The 20000-nt window shown below is 46.7% G+C and overlaps 2 protein-coding genes across 6 annotated transcripts in view; one reads left to right on the forward strand and one right to left on the reverse strand.

The window, feature by feature from the left end:
- LOC126572197 (uncharacterized) overlaps positions 1-20000 on the forward strand; it is a 107599-nt gene that overhangs the window by 13913 nt on the left and 73686 nt on the right. For all 5 annotated transcript variants that reach the window (XM_050231308.1, XM_050231309.1, XM_050231310.1 and 2 more), the window contains exon 3: positions 18394-20000. This exon is cut by the window's right edge and continues 2646 nt beyond it. In XM_050231308.1, the coding sequence (XP_050087265.1) occupies positions 18394-20000 (1607 nt within the window). The remainder of the gene's footprint in view (positions 1-18393) is intronic.
- Positions 11071-13374, reverse strand: LOC126572199 (leucine-rich repeat-containing G-protein coupled receptor 5-like). Its single transcript, XM_050231312.1, has 2 exons — positions 13306-13374; positions 11071-13231 (listed from the first exon to the last, which is right to left on the reverse strand). Exons 1-2 carry the CDS (start codon positions 13338-13340, stop codon positions 11098-11100), a joined length of 2169 nt encoding a protein of 722 aa, XP_050087269.1. The 5' UTR covers positions 13341-13374; the 3' UTR covers positions 11071-11097.

Here is a 20000-nt window from a genome sequence, read left to right on the forward strand (position 1 = left end):
AAATTACAGCAGCTCAAGGGATGGTGCGGATGTTCGAAAGGGATAAAAATCCGTTCAAAGCACTTTTTCTGGTTCTGGATTTCTGGGAAAATCGTCTCTCGTACCGTTTGCTTCTTGATTCATCAAAAGATAACGAGAGTAACGAGGGCAAAGGCGAATCATTATCAAGGGGAGGCGAGGTCAAAAGTGTACATTAATCTCCTGTGGGACACACAACTATCAATATCCTTTAGGGATTGCCTGCCATTAGGAGATCATATCTTCTCATTTCATGTTTCTCGATAATTGGATTTTCCATGTTATAGTGCTCCATTTCAGTGTGTTTTCATTTTTTTGGACTGGGTTATTTCGAAATGGCACTGGAAATATCCATTAATCATTGTCTCGACTTGTCTGTTACTGAAAAAACGAGTAGCACGAAACTACTAATGACCTGGACTTGGCTATGCGTTATGATTGCAAACACTAGCTGTTATTATGACGAATACGCGTCGGTACGTCATAACGCTGCACTGCACAATGGTTTCAAGCACCTCGACGCGAATGGGAAGTGTTCGGATTGATGGCAGCTCTACAACACCCCACTAGTGATGGATTGGTCGATGCGGAGCCAATCGGACCACCCCCTTCTGCACGATGAATTCCAATGCACTTTATGGGCTTGGTGTGGTCCTCTGTTATTCCCGGATCGACTTCCGCGATGTGCCCGGTGCACGCAATGACCCATCTGACTGTCAGTAGTCCGCACACACATCATCATCATCATCATTTGGCTCTCGCTCGCGATGCCAGCTTTTATTTATTCAACACTCCAAAAACGCGGTGCATTCGGTCCCGGTCTCTGGGGACGACGGATCCAATTGCATTCCACCGCACCAATCCACCAATCCGCGCTCTCGTTTGGCGTTCATTCAATCAATTGCCCCTGGCAACGGAACGGGCGAGTCGCAACCAAACGAACCCCTCAACTGTCCTAGATATGGCGGACTCCGAGGGCTTTCCGAATACAATGGTGGCAAGGAAAAATCGTGGAAATGGCCACCACACACCCCACACAAGCACACAAGCAAACCGAACCAGCGCCCAGAGCGGATGTCGCGCCGGAAAATCAATATATTCCATTGCGCGCCAGTCGAGGTCTGGTGGTGGTGGCAAACCGCCGCCGCCAGACCGTCCTACATTTATCCTAGAAAGCCTCTCGGTTCCGTTCATGTACGGTTCGGTCTATGGCACCTCGCACGGCCAGCTGCTAGGCCAGGCCGGTGCTGTGGACTCTGCTGTCAATATGATTAAAAATTCATTTTTCTCCTCCATCACCAGCCGTTCTTAGTGTGTTCAAGCGAGCTGCCGCCGATGGTGGCAGTGTCCCTACAGGCGCACAGACATGCCTTTGCAGGCTCCTCCGGCAAGAAGAAACTATTTCCGGCAAATCTCATATCGATTCCGGTAAACGATGCCATAAGATAGGCGCTGGTGGAATGAAATGGCTGTCGATTTTATGGTTCGGTTCGTTCGTACGGTTACGAACGCCTCGTAATGGCGACCAGAAGTAGGTGTTGAAGGCTTGATCCCCCCCCACCCGAGCGAGAGCGAGCGAGAGAGCTGGGAGAAGGAAAAGACTATCTGGACGATGTTCTAGGGTTCCATGGGAGAGAGTTGGTCCGCCTTGGGGATAGTTTTATGTCGATTACTGTGTTGCGTGAATAGATTTTCTAATGAACTTATGTCGTCCGCGGAGGAATTAGGAGCGGAAGTTGTACCGGTAATGTCTCCAAGTTTCTAATCCGATTTATTAATGCTCCATTTGTTTGTGTCCATATTTTGGATATTTTTGGGTGGACTAGAGGTCAAACGCAAAGTAAACCAGGCGACCAGTCGCAGTCGATCGATTAAAGTGAAAAGCGTTCCTCTGCCTTCTCGCGGCCCTCATTAGCCTCCATTTTGTTCGTGGCCAATGTGGGGGAGACCCCGGCCTGCTGTCGACACCAATCTTGAGTCACTGACCGACGTGTCTGACCAATGACTTCGTATTGTAATGAGGTCTCCTAGACGTGAAGCAACGTGAAGAACAGCTGCTTAGAAACACCCTCGATGCTGGTGCTCCAGTTTGCAGCACTGCCTCGAAACGTCCTTAGCTGCACGCAACGCGGTCACTTACTTGTAAGGGACCTCAACCTCGCTTTGGCGCCTTTTGTAGGCTAATGTCTGCAGGAATTTCCCCCCTCATTTTATCCTCCTAGGGGGTCCTAAGAGGTGGCGTATGACTAACCCGTAGCATGCTACCAGCTCGTGCTCCGTAGCTCGTCGACCTCTACTCGTACACGATGCGACACCGACACGATGCTGGCCTACCAATGAACCTTTCAAGGGATTCCCCCCGGGGGGACCACCGGAAACAGAGGACACTCTGGAGGCGGAAGAAGCCAGCAACTTCACACATACTGAACATTTTTAATTAAGTGCCTTGGGATCCTGCCAATGGACAGCACGCCACCTTCACCCCCGCATGGAGCTTCCGGTGTCCGACGCTAAAGGTTACGTCGTTTATGCCGTGGCCCTGGAACTGCTACTGCTGGCGACGTTTAGTTTTCCGAACTAAAGTTTTCCAATAAATTGTTCCACCAGTCCCCGGGGTGGGTGCAGAATGTGTATATGCTTTATAGCATTATCCTCTACTGAATACTAGAACAGAGATACAGAGAAGAACAGGCCCAGAGCCGTGGGTGAAAGTTTGCACATTCGTGGAGCAATGGATTATTCCGCGCACACGATACCACCGTGAGAATGTGCATATGGACGGGAGCGTACGTGTCGAGAATAAAGTGCGAGCGAGCAGCAAATTGGTCGTGGATTGTGAAACACGGATCGATAAGCGAAGGTCGCGGGTGTGTTGCTGGTGCTGCTGGTTTGCTAAAAGTGCAGCTAATGGTTCCTTACTGGCTCATTGATTTTCTTAAAGTCCCCTGCGGTTGAAAGTGAACTGCTGGGGAGAGATTTAGCTCACCGGAGGGAGAGGTTGTTGGTTGATGTAGGTAGATTGCAATTTTGTCTCCAACTTCAACATCAGCTGGGAAAGATTTATGCGATGGACTTCTTGTCCAGTCCACCCGGAGTGCAATGTTTGGGCACGGTAATTTAATTAGTTATCATAACTTATCCCAGCACCGATCGTTGCTGGCTGGATATAAAAGTTTCCCTTACCAGCGCTATCAGTAGCCTCGGAACGGGGCGTTGTCTCTGTACTTTGGTGCGACGTTAGATGGAAAACTTTTGCCATTTTGGGTGCGCAAAGTCTGGTGCTCTGTTCGGGGCTTGAGTTGGGGCTCGTTTAGCCCCCTCTTAACGAGGCGCCATAGACAGTTTGAGATACTTTGCCGCTCGCTCGCGCGCTCTCTCTCTCTCTAAATCACTCCCTGCCTGTTGATCTTATCTACCAGCGCAGCAAGCACACCCTTATGTTGTCATTCCGTGCCGTAGCTACTGATGCTGCTGGTGTTGTTGTTGCAGCCGGTTTTTGCACTCACTTACTGTGCACCACGGGCTCTTTCGGTGTTGCAAAACAAACGATGCGCACGGAGCAGCAATTGTAGTGCATAAAGTAGCGCCAATTGGTGGAGTCACTGTGCCGTGCGCCACGAGAATGCCGGCTCATGTTGAAGGGACAGAAAAAAGGGGCCATTTAGATGTACCATTCGCGAACGATCTTGATCTGCCTCCAGCGACCAAGGGAAGATGCACTGGAAAGATAACGATGAAGCAAACCCTTTCGGTGCAGAAGAACGCACGGACTGTGGCACAAACCATTAGTCGAGAGGAAGACAGCTGCTGTGCTATCTACCAGAGAATAGAGGCACTGCGCCGGCGGAATGCTGCCGGGGGGATGATTCATTCTTTTCGCTCTTTACCGACGGGGTCGCTAGCTGGCTGAAGCGCTATCGGTGGCTCGAAGAAGCTCACGAATGTCACGCGGCGAATGTGCAATGTGACAATTTTCGCCACCGACCGCCATATTGAGTCCAGCCGGGCGCATGATATTGATTTTCATCCGTGGTGTCGCCTCTTGTTCCGGTTACGCGGTTCGTACGGCTTACGATGGCTATTAGCTGAGCGCGTGCAGTGCTGTTTGCGGTTGGATTATTGCTGCTCATGTGAGCCACGATGCAGTGTTGTGTAATGCGACGTATGCTGGTAACAAGATGCTAGGGAGAACATATTTGCCAGAACATTAACCTTGGATGGTGTGATAGTAATTCCTTTTTTCAAATATTTGTAATCAATACAAGAGTTGGCAACATAAGTTATATATTTTCTTTAGCATTTTGTATGCTGTTGAACTTGGTTCTACAAACAAATAAATTTGGGATATTCTAAAAATAAATTACTAAAAAGGTGAATTAAACATGCAAATACAAACTGCAACAAGTAGTGTCGCTCTACGATATCATCAGATTGGTCCCACTAGTTCTGCTTCTAATTGAATTTATTCCTATTCTACAGTTGCACCAGTGTTCTCCAGTCTGCAATTCAGCGTAAAAAGTGAACATTTAAATTACCAAAAACACGCAAGCACGATTGCATTTCACTAGCAGCGATGGATGCACCTGTAAAATGCATCCAGTGGCATGGTGACGGAAGCACTTTGCGCTGCAAGGCAACCAGCCATCGTCATTAGAACAATTGCCGCCAAGCGGACTCTACAGAACGACTGAAGCGGAAGAAGTAGTCAGAAAAAGTTTACCAACCGAGCCAAACCGAGCACTGAGCGCGTTGCAAATGCCTGAAGCGACATTACAGAGGATGCCTTGTATTGAGGAGATGCGGAACTGCGCTAAATTGTTTAATTGAGTGAAATTTAAAGTGAACGCAATTAGGGCTTTCGGGTCTCATCGTTCTCCATCTGCACTGCTTCGCTTTGTCTATTTAGCATTGTGCGTTTCTTATTTTTAATTGCATTTCTCGTTGTAGTTTTTGCTCGAATTCACCAACGAGACTCAGAGAGAGCGACACATTAGTCACATAAAACTACTTATCCTTGTCTCATCTGGCCATAAATTGCCGCCTACGGAGTAGTGACTCACATCACACACTCTGCCCTATCACCTATCTCTTGGTAACAGAGTTAGGAACGATCTGGTCTGGCAAGAACAACAAGTGCATCACTATTTCCGCTTCGTACTGCAGCTGCAATTAGTGGCAGCAGATAATGTGCTTTAGAGCGCAAAGTTGTGTTGAAGATAAAATTGGATCTACTGGATGCTGAGTTAGTCTTCGCTAAATAGCCGATGTTAATAATAACTAGCTACTTAACAATTAAAACACTTTCTCTGGAAAATGTTGCGGCACTCGAACGATTTCATTATTCACCAATGCAAGAGAAGGTGATCCTATATTTAAATCGTCTCGGAAGGGCCACCGAGCGGCCGGTTCAGCAGACTGTCATCTTTTTCGATTCGAATGACTGCCAGCCAGAGGTATGCTGAATGTTTAATTTCTACCCACCAGCCCGGTTCAGTTTTCGGTTGGGAACGATTCCTGCCATGACCCAGTTATCGTGCGCTCTAGATGATGAACGGAAAATGGAAAACATGTGCGACGGGGCCATGTCGCGATCTTCTCATCCGACACAAGACAGAATGTTTATGCTCTGTGGTTTGAGGCCGTCGGCTTGCTCCGAGACCGAGTTCTGGTGCTCACTGTCTCCGCTGGTTATTGCATAATGGGGTGGCGACTGGCTTAGCTTTGACCCTCGGTGGCCAGCAGTAGCGCATAAGAAACGAAGGGCGCATCGCGGGCGTGACATTCATCTGTCAAACGGTCCCTCGACCAGCTGACAAAAAGAGAGGGAGTTGGGGACGTCCGTGATGGTGATCTGTCGCGCTCAAACGGCGTTTATTGCTTCATCGAAAACGCGTGGAAAGTGGAAAATCGAGTAAATGGTTATGCTGCTATGCTGCGGGGTTATAATGACCGTTTAAAAATGGGAAAAGAATAGCGAAACGATTTCGTTGGGCATTCGTCTGATGTCATCGTTTGAAGGACTTTCTCTGCCGTAGATTGACTCAAGCCGGCAAACGACTTTGAAACTAGAAACCTCGAACGATGAGTTGGGTCGATTTTCATCAGAATTGTGAGTTTATATTATATCTTTGCTTAAGAATCTTTACTTTTAAGAAGCAATTAGTATTCTCGTCTCCCTTTGGAGCACTTTGACAGATACATCAATGCATTGGACCGTGTTTAATGGATCTTCTCTGAATTATGTTTAATTAGGAGTTCTTTTATGGTTATGATTTAATTTGGGGATACCGCACTTGGAGTAATCTATTTCAACAGGTTGTAGGCAACATACTCTCTTCCTTCACTACCATCGTGACATCTGTATTGGTAGTGGGTCCACAACATGAAAATAAGTTAATTGTAATACTAAGCAAACGATTCTGGCCACAGCCTCTGGTCACCCAGCTTCTGATACCTGGCGTTGCCAACATGAAGGTGCATCTGATGCAACTGGCTCACGTTCAAACACAAATCGGTTTCGTGCAACCAGACGCATCCGAAAAGGTAGACAAGTTCGTACCGTGTTTGTTTGTTTGCTCGATGCTGGTGTGGTCTTGGACTCCTCGCCGCTTCTGCTCCCGAGATATTGAACTACCGAAGCCAGAGCCGGTGCACTGCGCTCTCGATACGGCCCAGGCCGGTGAGCGGTCACAGGAGGAGATGGTGCTGTCGGCGCATCTTAAAATAGCCGGTCGGCTAGTCGGTCGGACCGGTCAACATGTTTTTGGTACGCTCGGACTGATGGACTGGTCGGCCAAACCGAGACCGAGACCGAGTGTTTGCGTGGTGCACCTGCAGTCGCTGCACAATCGCTGGTGGTGCATCGTGAGAAGAAGCGAGTTTTTGAAATTCAATGTTGTGGAACCTGTGCCAGTAAAAGGTGCATCCGTGGGCCGGGTTTTTTTGGGGTTTTGAACTTTGAAATCCCACTCCGGTGTGATATGTTGCGTGAACTGTGATACTCCCCTGGTGGGCTTGTGTGATTTCCTACGCAGTAATAACGATGTGAGTGATGTGGTTATGCAAAAAAAAAAAACAAATATTTTGCCAAAGCTCCAGCGTTGTGGCCGACTACCTCGTGGCCTGCAACACGAAGCCACACAAAAACACAATGAACAAACTAAGCCAATCAAGCATTTCGAATCGACGACGACGACGAAGAGTGACCGACATTTGAGTTTGGGGCGCGCGCTCTCGAAAGTACACGACGCGCCCTCCGGCCAAGTGCGTGCCATTGCGCATCGATCCACATCGCCCGCGAAGGGCCTCCCCCAAAAAGGCCGGTGCGATACCTCAATTTTCGATTAGTGGCATTAGAGACAAAGGGAGACCTCGGTGGGAAGAGCGCCGTACCACTCTGTCACTGTCCCCGTTGGCTCGGATTCGATCGAAACTTGATGCTCCCGTTACCGTCGTCGTGGTGGCCGTCGTCAGCAACATCCCCAGGCCTAGAGGTTACGCGGGTGAGGTTAGTATGTTGATTGGATTTTAACGACGCCCGGGCGCGGCACTCAACCAAGCGTTGGCAACCGTGAAAAGCAGCGAAAGTCGAAAGACGCCGACAGGAGGTTCATTAACTGTGGTGCGTGGATTTGGACGGGGTGTTTGAGTTATATGCTTCGGGTGCTGCCTTTTCGGTGTCGATGTCTCTCGAGGAACAAGCTAATTGTGAGTCGAAATCTAACAGGATTAGTGTTAGCGGCCGTTGAGGTGTGGTGTAAGCTGATGCCGCCGAATGGTGCCCTTGAAAGCGTAGGTTTTGGTTGCAATGCGCCATAAATGTGATGCATGGCCACTTGAACAGACGCAAAACGATCGTAAACAACGAAATGGATTGTGAGAAGCTTGTGTTTTCGCAACTAAATTGAAAAATGTTTCAAAATTGACTTGAAGTCCATTTAAAAGCTTCGCAATCAGCATTTTCCACCGAGGTCTACGCAGAATTAACAAAGCAATTACATGATCTGTTTGCTGTTGGTGGAGCCAATAATCACCTGTTTCTGAAAACGGTGAACCTTTTAACCACTTGATTTTATTCACTTCTCAAGCTATTGTGACAAACGTTACTGTTAAGAAGATGTGCCTCCTGAAAGTAAGTAATCGTGAAGCAGCAAAGTGTTCTTCTCAGCACATTAAACGTTTTATGTCGGCCACGCAGTCGAATTACCTTTGCAAAGCCGCCTCTATTGTTGCCTCCCACGGCGTGACCGTCGAGGCTGGTGCTGTTGGAATTTCACCAACCAACCGACAATCACCAACAGTGGACTGCTGTCGGCGCGTGTCGAAAGGGAGAAGTACGTGGAAAAATGCTTCAACATGAACCACAGCGAACGATACACCTTCCTCAATGGTGGCGAAAATGCGTTCACTTTGTCGTGTTTCTGTCGAGGTGCGATGATCAAAACCACCCGCCCCGTAGCATAATCATAGAGCGCCTGCAACCCACAGATCAACCAGCTGGGGTTAGCCGGTCCCCAACATAAATGTCCCGCCATTCAGTGACCCCGTGGTGTCTGTGTGTCCGTGTCAATCAAAACGTCATCCTGGCGAATGCGAAATCTGTCTCAGCGAATGCGAGATGTCAGCATTCAATGCGCTAGGCCGGGGGAAAGTGGGCTTGCAACTCGTGCTCGTGCTGCACGTTGGTGGTGTGACATCGTCGCTGTCGGTGATGCTGTTACGGTTTTATGATGATCTCGTAAAGTTTTATTGCGTCTAAAGTTGGATTTAAAATGGCAACGGTCTCCCATCGGTTGTGATTTGAGCTCCCAGCAATCGTTGCGGCTCAATTATTGTGACCCGGGCTTAAGATATGGAGCAGCATGAACGTTGGGGGTGCTGCAATTGTCGCGTGTGATGTGGAAAGAGAGCGAAAAGCGGGCTCGTGACCTTTGCTTCACAGTCGCATATCTTATCGACAAGACTTTCGCTGAGTCTTGAGGTCTTTGTTTTGGGGAATTTCATGGAAATTTGCTGACAAGAATTGGTGGCTTCGTAGTATCGATGGAATACTATGAAACAACAGGTCTAGAAAGCCCTTCCCGGTATCTCTTTAAGTAAAAGAACTGCTTCGTGATCTACTTCTGTCACCTTTCTAAGATGTCCCAAAGACGAGACCTTTCGGCATGATTCGTCTTGGCACATTGAGCATAAGCAACCGGCCAGACAGAAGCGAGGGACACGCAATCGTCGTGGGCGTTTTGCTGGGATGCTCACCCACGCGCTCACCGGCGTGGAGGAAAAACACGAAAAACGTGGCAATGAAAGGGGTGACCGAGGGGTGAAACATGAAGCAATGAAGCCATCAAGCTATCCACCGAGCGAGCGTGAAGACCCCTGATGAGACACGGCACGACGTTACACGACGCGCCTGACGAACGCACAGCATGAGGAATCTCTCTCTCTCTTGAGTCTTTCGATTCAAGGTCAACGACGACGACGACGTGGACGTCACTGGACGATAGCTGGTGGTGCTACCATCTTACCACGCTCACAGTGTCCATTGCATGGTGTTGGTTGATGCTTTATTTTGAAAATATGCTAAACAAACTCCTCATGCACGGGTGCGAGCATTGGGACTGGTGATTAAGCGTCGGCACATAATCGGTTTGTCACCGATCGGGTTTCATGTTTCAAGAGTTGGAGGGCGCGCCCGTGCGCGTGTGTTTGTCTCTCTGTTGAGAAGCATAATAAGGCAATGTTATTCATGAGTTTTGTATCTTCTTTTCTCGCTTTGCAGGTGAGAGCATACGCGAACAGGTGGCCCAGGAAGGTTACTCGTATGAGAAGGACTTGTGAGTTTCTTATTCGTTATGGCATTGGGAAGCAGCACAGCAGTGTGCTGGTGATGTTTATGGTTTTACTTAAAATGTTATTCCTTACCGGTTTTTAAACTTTTCTTTTGCCAAAACACATCTACGATACGTAGGAGTTATGTGAAACCTGATCTTCGAAAAATCAAAATGAAACATTCATTTGCTTAACAATTCTTCTTTACATCGTTTTGAACATCAACATCAAGCAAAACATTTGGTTGGTCCTTTTCGGCCGACCTTAAGGGACCTGGTCCATTATATGGCACAGAACCTCAAATGGACAGTGCTGGATGTTCTACTGTACGATAGCTCGCCTCTGGCACTATCGAATGAGCAGCAACAGCAGCAAACTATGGACCAGTGGTGGAGTAGGAGGTACCGGCACTCTACACCGCTGAAACGAAGCAAATGATAATCCTTTAGATGGTCCTAGAGAAGAATGCCGGCTTCCTGGATTGTGCTGGCATGTAAAATGGATGCAAATTTGCATCGCGTATGAAGCATTAGCCGGAGAAGGAGCCGGAGCCGGAACCGGTGGCCCTGCCCCACGCTATGATCACATCATTGTTATAGCACAGTTCACCGGTGGGGAAGGTCCCCCGGGGGGGTCCAATTTGCATCCGAATGGAAGCTCTTTTTAGGGGAAGTTCAGTATGCACATCAAGCTGGGATCGACCTCGAGACTTTATGCTGATTGTAAGGAGGGTTAAGGTCTCACATTATCATCCTTTTTGGGTTAAAAGCTGGTAGCAGCGATAGCGGGCACTGTTTTCATTTCATGCTCTATAACCATTCTTGAACGCTGCATAGCTTCGAGAGAGAGATTCTCGGATACTTCAACGATGGAACGAAATTATGAGAAGGAATGTTATGTTACTTCTTACCCTCTTGTGTGACAAGTGATGGCAAAGTGGACATAATTTTGCTGAGCAAGAGACGGTTATCGATCGAGAGCATTACTAATTGGAGTTTGAAGGACGAATGGACCCTTGAAAGTAAATATCAACTCATGTTGTGTTGTGGTAGCTGGTTGTGGTTTGAACCAAATGAAAAACCCTTGGGTTAGACCTGCAAACCGCAGAAACCACTGTAAATGGAAAATAAGTTGTCTTTTCCTTTTTGTATTGCACAGAAACTCCATTGTTCGGTCGGAATATTTGAATAACGAAATCGTGAAATGGTTACAGATTGTGTATATTTCGTGATAAAGTTATTGAAGCTAAGTTCATATTTGATCATCCATGATTGTTGTCATACTGCAGCCTTCGCGAACATTGCGTCTATGTTTTGTGAAGAGCGAACGACTTCTGTTACGATAGATCAAGTAACCTAAGAAACCAACAATAAGGGTCAGATTCAGGCCCGTCATGAATAGAACTGCTGCCATTACGCTACTGTTACTGCCATGCCCTTGTGCATCCTTTATGCTATCATCAGACAAACGCTGAGCCTGCATCAACGGCTTTGCATAGAAACCGGCCCCTTCCGAGTTGATAATATTAGCAATCCACTGTTCCATCCGTTTGTCCAGTATCGTGAGCTTCGCGCCGATCTCCTTCGCCATCTCGAGCGCCTTATCCACTTTGAACGACTGCTCGTAGATGCTGAACTCTAACTTTTTCGCACTGAGCTCCTGCTTATCGAGCGTCAAATTGTTGACGGTCTCTATCATGCGCTTCAGATCTTCGCTGCTGTAGGAAGAATCGTTGGTACGATTGGACAGCTGCGAGAGCTCCATCTTGAGCAGGGTTTCGCGAATCGTATTCACATCTTTTTGCAGCAGAAATTGTTGTTTCGTCAAATCAAACAATGCTGCCTCGAGACGGGAGGTTTGGTTGATTGTTCTCGAGTGATCATCTCCGTAGCGTTTCACATCCGCCATTATGCTCTGGAACAGTTCTGTTAGAGCGGCATCGTCCGATCTACCACTCTCGTTGTACGCACTGTGAAGCTCCTGTATCGTAGCGGTCCAATTGTGGGTCGTATGCTTATCGTCCAGGCAGTAAATGCCTTTTACGCTGGGTTGATCACGTGGGGACACGGAGGTGTGTGGTTTGTGTAATTCAATAGATTGGGTGGAACAGTAGCGCACAAATTTAGCAAGATACGTGCAATTCCAATCATTACCGGCGATACCGAGCAGCTTCAGCTGCGGGAAATAGGTTTTCATCTGTTCGTAGTCAATTGATTTTAGGCGATTACCATCGAGATAAATGGTATTCAATTGGGCACAAGAAGCTAGCATGAGCATATCTACATGGTCTAAGCTATTGAAGGAAAGATCAAGCCATTCCAGCTGCTCCTGATGGCCGAATATGCCATGGCGCAAGTTTGAAATGTTGGTCTCTTGCAAACCAAGAGTTTTTAACTGGGATAAAGATGCAAAACTAGTCACATTTAGTGAATTCACTGGATTGAGACCAAGATATAATGTATGCAAATGGCGAAACTGAGCAATGAATTCGAGAGAAGATACCGAATTGTTTGTTATGTCCAGAAGAGCTAGCATTGACTCTGAAGCGTTGGCCATTACTATTTCTGAAATTTTGTTATGCGAGCAACTGAGTTCCTTTACCGTCGTCGATATATGAAGTTGATTCAGCAGGTTGTTCTTCACTCTTAGAATTGTTACTTTAATATTTGGAAGGCTGAGCTCCTTTATATTGTTGTTGTTCAACACAAGCTCATCTAAATTTAAATCATTACACTCTTTTGGGTTGCAAAATGTTTCTTCGGCAAATTTGGTGAGAGAATTGTTTTGTATATGAACGATTTTGAGGGCTTCGTTTCTAGCAAACAGTCTATTCTCAAGTTCCTGCAGCTGGTTGTTGGCAAGAACGATTGCTTCGAGTGCTGTTAGTTCCACTATCACTGCCGCACTGAAGGATTTTAAGCTATTGCCACCCAACAGTAATACTCGCAATGCTCTCACGGAGTTAAAAGACTTATCTTCAATGACGCTGATGTTATTTGCGGTAAGGTTGAGCGTTTGTAGTTTACTGGCACCCTCAAAGGCATAATTTCGTAGCTCCGTAATTTTATTGCGAGACAGATCTAGATCTGTCAATCGTGCTGCCTCGTTTAGGCTTCTGCGTGAAACTTGTTCAATGCCACAATCTACGAGAGAAAGTTTATCTATGTTGTCATACATTTCGAATAATTTATGTGGAATTTCACTCATTTTAGAAGAGAAAAAACTAATTTTAGCATTATCGTAGTAATGCGCGTAATCACACGAGAAGTCATAATTCGCAAATTGATCTGTCCAAACATTAACAAAGTAATACTCCATCGCATCCAATTGTTCACAATAGTATCTTGCTGAAGAAGTTGCCTCCGGTGTGAAACATCTCGTGCATCTGTGCGGCGGAAAAACCAAACAAACAGATTGAATTGGGCGCGCTAAAGGGAATTCACGTCACATAAAACTCACAGGACTAACGTAACAAAGAGTATCTTGGGTAACATTTTTGCCAACGAAAAGTATGACCGCTTCGGTAAAGCTTCTTCAACTGACTAAAGCATGCAGTGCTATCTTAAATTACAAATGGTTGTAGCGACGCTGAAAGCTAGCAGAAGGAATTCATGTTATCTGTGTGTATAATTTCCTCTTTCATTTATTCAACATAGTACGATTTTTTATATGCTATCGCTACCAACATTGTAGAGCATTCTTCTAGATAGTACATCCATATCTGTATATTGTATAGTATGGTCTCTCCTGATCTTTTATTTCATTAAAACAAAAATTAAAATAGTGTCGTATGCAGTGCACAAAAAAATCAAAATACTTACCTTGTTAATTAATAAAACATAGTTAAAAGAACTTGATTAGCTGCGGGTGGTACACTTTACAATTAGGATTAACACTGTAGGAGGTTTTATGATAAACCAGTTGCACTCTTTTTTATCTTGCGCCTCTTGAGTTGAATTTGCATCCACATCAGTGCATGTTTGAATCGAAAGAAGCGTCAAATAATGCTTCTGTTTGAATAAACTGATTAGACCATTACTTCATTCACTGTAGAATGTTTTACGATAATCATGCAGCTGCGCCATCGTGTTGCTTACAATGTTGGTCCACTGCTTTATGCCCCAGACTGCTGATTCAACAGCGAATCGAGTTTCTCTTTTTCTCGCATTGAACGTACGCCGGTAGAAGATGGTACTGTTAGCATATTAGTAGATTATGGCGATACGGCACGTTCTAGGTTTGAGTTATTTAAACAGCATAAGTAAACACGGGATGGCCAAAAAGTGTATCGCGCGTGTGCGGATTTGTGCGTGGAAGGACCAAATTTGTCGAGAAAGGACAAACGATTTTTTATTTATTTGGTGAGAACATGAATTCAGGAAAATTATTCACATTTTACCAATGATGTAGGAAAACCGTTTTAGGCTGTGGCACTGTCGGTATCGTTCTACAAAGCGTCGGCGTTAAAAGCTGTTGACCAACAATCAATCAGTCATTGAACTCGTAGTTTTCTTCCCGCTCTGTCTGGCCTTTTCCAACGCGCCGCGTGCGGTTGACATCACTCAATGATGCCGCCTTCAACAGCCACCCTGTCCGGGACACTGCTTTGCGTTAAATGTATGCTTTGGATTTGGATCCCTTGAATCGGCGCATGCGTCCACCCTCACTCACTCTGGTGCTATTCTTTCCAGATTCTTCACTTTCCCGAGCCCTTGGCCGGACCTGTTGTTGCTAGTTGTGATGTCATCGCACAAAAATGAAATGGCTTTTCCGCCGCCCACTCTCTTGGGTTTGAGCCGTTTAGTGTTGAGATTACTGGTGCCTTCACCGAGTGGAGTTATCACTCGTACACGTGTCCGTTGCGGTAGGGAAACCGCGGATGGGGAAAATGGTGATAAAATTATAAAAGCTTTTCCGTGACAGAATGGCGCCCGACCCCGACCACGAAAGAGACTTAACTGTGTGTTGGCAATTTGTGCTGTTGGTGACCTTTTCCTTATTTTTGTGTTCGTGTTTCGATCGTTAAATTCGTTAATCTTATCAAATTCAAATGGCACCGTGCATTTGTTGGAGCTTCCCGGTGGAGCAGAAAATGCGATTGTCGTGAAAATGAGTTGCCTGGAAATGTAGTGAAATGGAGTTTACCATGCAGTTCTTGTAGCGCACGTGCATTGTTAATTATAATTGTGACTTATGTACAATATACCGAACATATTATTCACATGTTTTTACATATACTTTAGTACTTTATATCGCATCTGAAGCGAAGGCATTGCAGCTGCTGCAAAAACACTAACCGATCACTTCCAGAACGGATGCACAAAGCAGAACTACACTTCCGGCTGTCTGCCCGCTGCAAACACTGGAATGATGGTTCAACTCATCGCCCAGACAACCGCATACCGACCCGATGGTTTCAGCTCCTTCAGGGACAGTATTATGTTACGAAAAGATTCGAAGAATCTTGGCGCCAACTCCTTTCACGCTTCAACCAATCCAACCAGCTCCTATGGCACCGCACTGAAGTGCTTCAAATATGATACGTTCGCACACATGGTGTGTCCCTGGCGCTTGGTTCTGATTTCTTTGCCATCCGGGCCAGCATTCGCATTATGTAACATACGGAGCACTTTTGCGACTCTGCAATCCCTGCGGCTTTGTGTACAGTGGCGCTAGCTCGAGGACCTCCATTTTGCACTGCACGGCAATGAAAAATGCATCGTTGCAGACGGGCACAAGGCGGCGTGTAATAATGGTGCTGGTTGCACTTGCCTCACAGCATGTGTGGGTGTACTCGGCCACTTCTCTAGCGACCGGATAAGCGGCATCTCGTCAGCAGGATAGCACTCTCGGTTGTGATAATGTGCGTCTGTTGTGTCAGGTGGCTGGGGAGAGTTGTTGCTCTAATTGTTTTCCGCTGTTCGCTCATGCTGCGCTCACTGTTCATCAAGCGACGTAACATGCATTATCGTCTAGATTTATAGTTGGAAAATGTGATTAAAGCTTTAATTTTGAAAGATTTCATGAGTTTTGGTTTAATCTTGCGATGAATTTCCGGCGACCATTCCGTGAAACCGTAACGATCAATGTACTGCTGACCCACTAACAGATAAATCATGGGATTCAAAACCCATAAAAAAACATCATAAAACACTGGCCATTCGAGAAAAACTTCGGTGACCATTAACGCAATAATCGTTTTCGGTTTGATGCTTTTATCATCCGATGAGGTATCCAACAACGCCGCGTAATGTAGTGATTGAGCAACTGATCCATTACCGAATATCGATGGCAACTCCCACGAGCAGACCCACACATCACAATCGATCGTTGTCTTTTCATAGAGCTTTTCGAGTCTCGCTGTATGTTGTTACGTTTCTGCTTGTGCTAGTGCAATAAATATGAAATTGAAATTGGTTTTGTTTCAAAAAGCTTCTTCCAAAAGTGCACAGATCATTTGAAATGGAATCAGATACTGAACGTAATAAATTGTTCTGATTTTTGCTGGGGACAAACGAAGCTGAAATGCAAACAATTGCTCTTTGTGCTTTTGGCAACATGCAGCGCGCGCACCATTAGTGTTGGTAAATATTTATCCTCGCGAACAGAACACACCGTCGAGAGCATGGTAAACGTTTATTTTATTTGCAATCGAACCTCGTTTGGTACCTTTCCCGGTACAATGGAGTTTCAAGTTTTGTTGAATGTTGCCAAAACAATTTGATTCATAGTGGCAACATAGTGCTAAATGTTGTAGCACTCTACTGCGCTGCCTCGTAGTGCTTTAAAACGGATGACGAGATTCTTAACAGATACGTTAAAATGCCGAAAATAAACCCTGAATATGCTATTCATGTTCCATCGGTGGCAGATGTTACAGGGAGAAAGTTATGTAGTCTAGCGACAAGGTCCACGACTAATGAATGATGTTCTACAAATTTATTGTCCATGAAGGATTTTCCTTTCGCAGGCCCCGAGTTGCAGACGGGCGGAAGTTGTGTTTCTTCTCCCTTGCTATCATCTTGTATCTCGTAATGGAAAACAGAGTCGAAAAGTTGGTGTTCGGAAGTCCGCATTTTGAACGGACGGAAGTTGGTTTTTCATGCAGTTCCCAGTAAAGTTAATGATCCGATACCGCAATGGAATATTCTTGGTAAAGAACTACCTTTGATTTTAAAGAGAAGCTGCTGAAAGTAACTGCTATTTTAAACTTAAATCTTCACAGCCTTTTCCATTTAATAGGCCCTTTGCAGGCATCCTGGAAGTGAAAGCCGTGATCGCCATAATTGAATTTAAGTTGATGCATAGAAGGGCCCGTGAAAGGGCAAAAGGGACGCTTAGGGTATCATCTTTCATAGCGACGCATCTATGACACTAATTAGCATAAATAAGTTTCACTTGCCGGCTCGGTAGCGTTGGACGGAAGCACAGCTTGGCTCATGTCGGGCTTGATAAGACGTGTCTGAGTAAGTGCGCTCCGTGACGAGATTTAACAACGGAATGTGTGCTTTGTGTCGCTCCCGTTTGAGCTTCATAACGCATAAATTATCCGATGGCCACCAGTGGCTGGTGATGAGCCACGGTATAGTCACGGTTGAGTGTAGCGTGTTCGTGTTGCTAAAACAACACGAGTGTGGTCCCTGTGGTAGAAAACTCTTGCTTGGTTCTTTGGATACAGTGATGCAGGAATACAAATAATGCTGTAAGCCTCCAAGCGCTCGCTGTTACGATGTCGGATCGTTTTGGTTCGACGAATTACACAAAACGATGATCCAACGATTTGTGGGTTGTGGCCAATTGTGGATTCCACGCATTCTCATGTTTTTGTAATTAATCGCTTCCTCCTTCAACTGCGCGCGAGATGTGTTTTTGTGGTGATAGTAGAGTAAGGTAGAAATCGTAAATTTCTGCTAGCGCTGTCATTTTTTTCATATTTCCCTTCCGATGTAATGCGTCGATGCAATGGATGGATGCGTTTTATGGGTCGTAGTAGTGAAAAAACATATTTTAAACTTCTGCATAAGTTTAAAATGCAAATGAAATCCGTACAAGGCATCCATGGAAAACTAAATTTTTTTCTCTGGCACTAGATTCGCTAGAATGAGTTTTATGACAAAAGTGTTGTTGTAGTTGCTGAAAGATAAACTCACGTACCAGGTCGATTGAGCGACGATTATTCATTTCGCATTTTACTGTCTTTCAAAATCACTTTCTTGAAGCATTAATTTACTATCATTATGGTTCAAATGTAATGTACCACAACATAAACCAACAGACAGAAAAGAACACTGAAAAAAGATTATCATTTGGAGTTTGGAAGCTTTTAAGAAATAGCTTTCAACTTTTTAGACTCTGCTGAAATGTATCCTCTTGTCTGTTGAAACATTGTAAAATGCCGCAGTACATTGTCACCTTTCCCCTAAACGTGACTTCAAAACGGTGGCCACAAACGTGGTTGCTAGGGTTTCCTCACTCGCTCCGTCACCTTTTCCTTCGCTAATTGCATTTGTACTAAAACCTATTCGTTGCCTTCCACTCTTCTTGCAGGATTCGGCCCAATCGCGCATTCCACGCTTCGACAGCGTCAGCAGTCGGATCCCGGTGCCGGGCACTTTCCGGTTACCGTCGGGCAGCGTTTCACGGCTCCCTCCGAAGCGACCGATCCCAGCGACACCGATCAGCTTCCTCCGACCACCAAGCCGTTCCGGAGCCATCGCTCGTTCATACTCCGGCGACAGATTGTCGCACTTGAGCACTGAACTGACCCCGATCCCGGTGCTGACCACATCAACACCAGCACCAGAACCACGGGTATCCGTGGGAGTGACTCCGGGAGTACCATTCCTGCGGAAGCTAGATCTCGTGACGACAACGCCCGCCAGTAACCCTCAGATCGACGGTGGTGTTTCCACGGAGCGGCTGGAAGACATTAAGCTGTGCCAGCGCGAGTTTGGTCTACCGAGTGATGATGAGGATCGCGATGAGCGGACAATGCGGCCAGAAGAAGTTGAAAATGATGATGCCGATGAAGAGGAGCTGGCAGAAACGACCATGGTTGGTGTTGCGGCCACTGCCATCGATGGCATAGCAGCGGACAGTGATGCTCAGATGTTGGTAGATGAATCGCTCGAGCTGGTCGGAGCACACAGTACCGACAATTTGCTTGATCCTCCTCTGGCCACGGTTCCACCACCGTCAGCACCGGCACAATCAATCGCGACGTTCCAGCAATCACTGGCAGAGCCAGCGTACTTGGCCGGAGGTTACAATCCTCACGAGTACACCGTCACATTGCAGCGCGATGGCAACGTAACGTACGAAATCCGTCGAAGTGCCACCTTCCTGAAGTCATCGCGCGAATCCTTGGCCAGTGCTCCGTCACCGCTGGAGTACGCGCGGCCCATCATGAACTCGACCCAAACCTATCAGCCAGCGGTAGAGGGCATGGGGCTTACCTTTCGGCGCGAGAGTTCCGGTAGCATCGATTCACCGGTGCTTGGTGCGACGCGAACGATTGCGCTTCACAGACGCCCTTCCACCGGTGAGCTGCTGACGGATGATGAAGATTACGGTCCTACGGTGCGTCCTCGGGTTCTATCCAACTTTAACTCGACCATGGTGCACGACCGGCTGGTGAACGTCACGCAAAGCATTCCCAACATCACACAGGAGCTCGCTGATAGCGGACCGCGGCGTGATTCATTCCGCGTTCCTGGTGATAGCATTCTCCCTCAAACGATGATGTCCAAGGAGAAGGAAGAAACACAAGGTGGAGGAATGCCCACGACGACGATGACGATGGTGAAGAAACCGAATCGTTTGACGTTCCACCTTGACGACTCGATGAACTTGATGCACTTCAGTGGCACCAATGAGGGGAAGGGAAAGCGTCACAACTCCACCATGCACGGCTCGGATCCTGGGGCGTTCTGCGCGGCACCATTGCGTCCTGCAGTTAGTGAGGATCGGTTAATGGCCGACCTTGGGACAACGATGCTCCAGGATGTAAGCTTCCAGGATCAAACACTGATAGCCACGGATCTCACCCAGGATCGCACCCAAGTGCAAGAAGAAGAAGAAGTGGTCGAAATGGAAGAGGAAGAAGAGGACGAATATGCGGCCGAGAGGCGCCGGTTGAACGAGAAGCTGGAACT

The sequence above is a fragment of the Anopheles aquasalis genome, chromosome 2 (genome assembly GCF_943734665.1).
Source record: "Anopheles aquasalis chromosome 2, idAnoAquaMG_Q_19, whole genome shotgun sequence".
Taxonomy (NCBI): Eukaryota; Metazoa; Arthropoda; class Insecta; order Diptera; family Culicidae; genus Anopheles; species Anopheles aquasalis.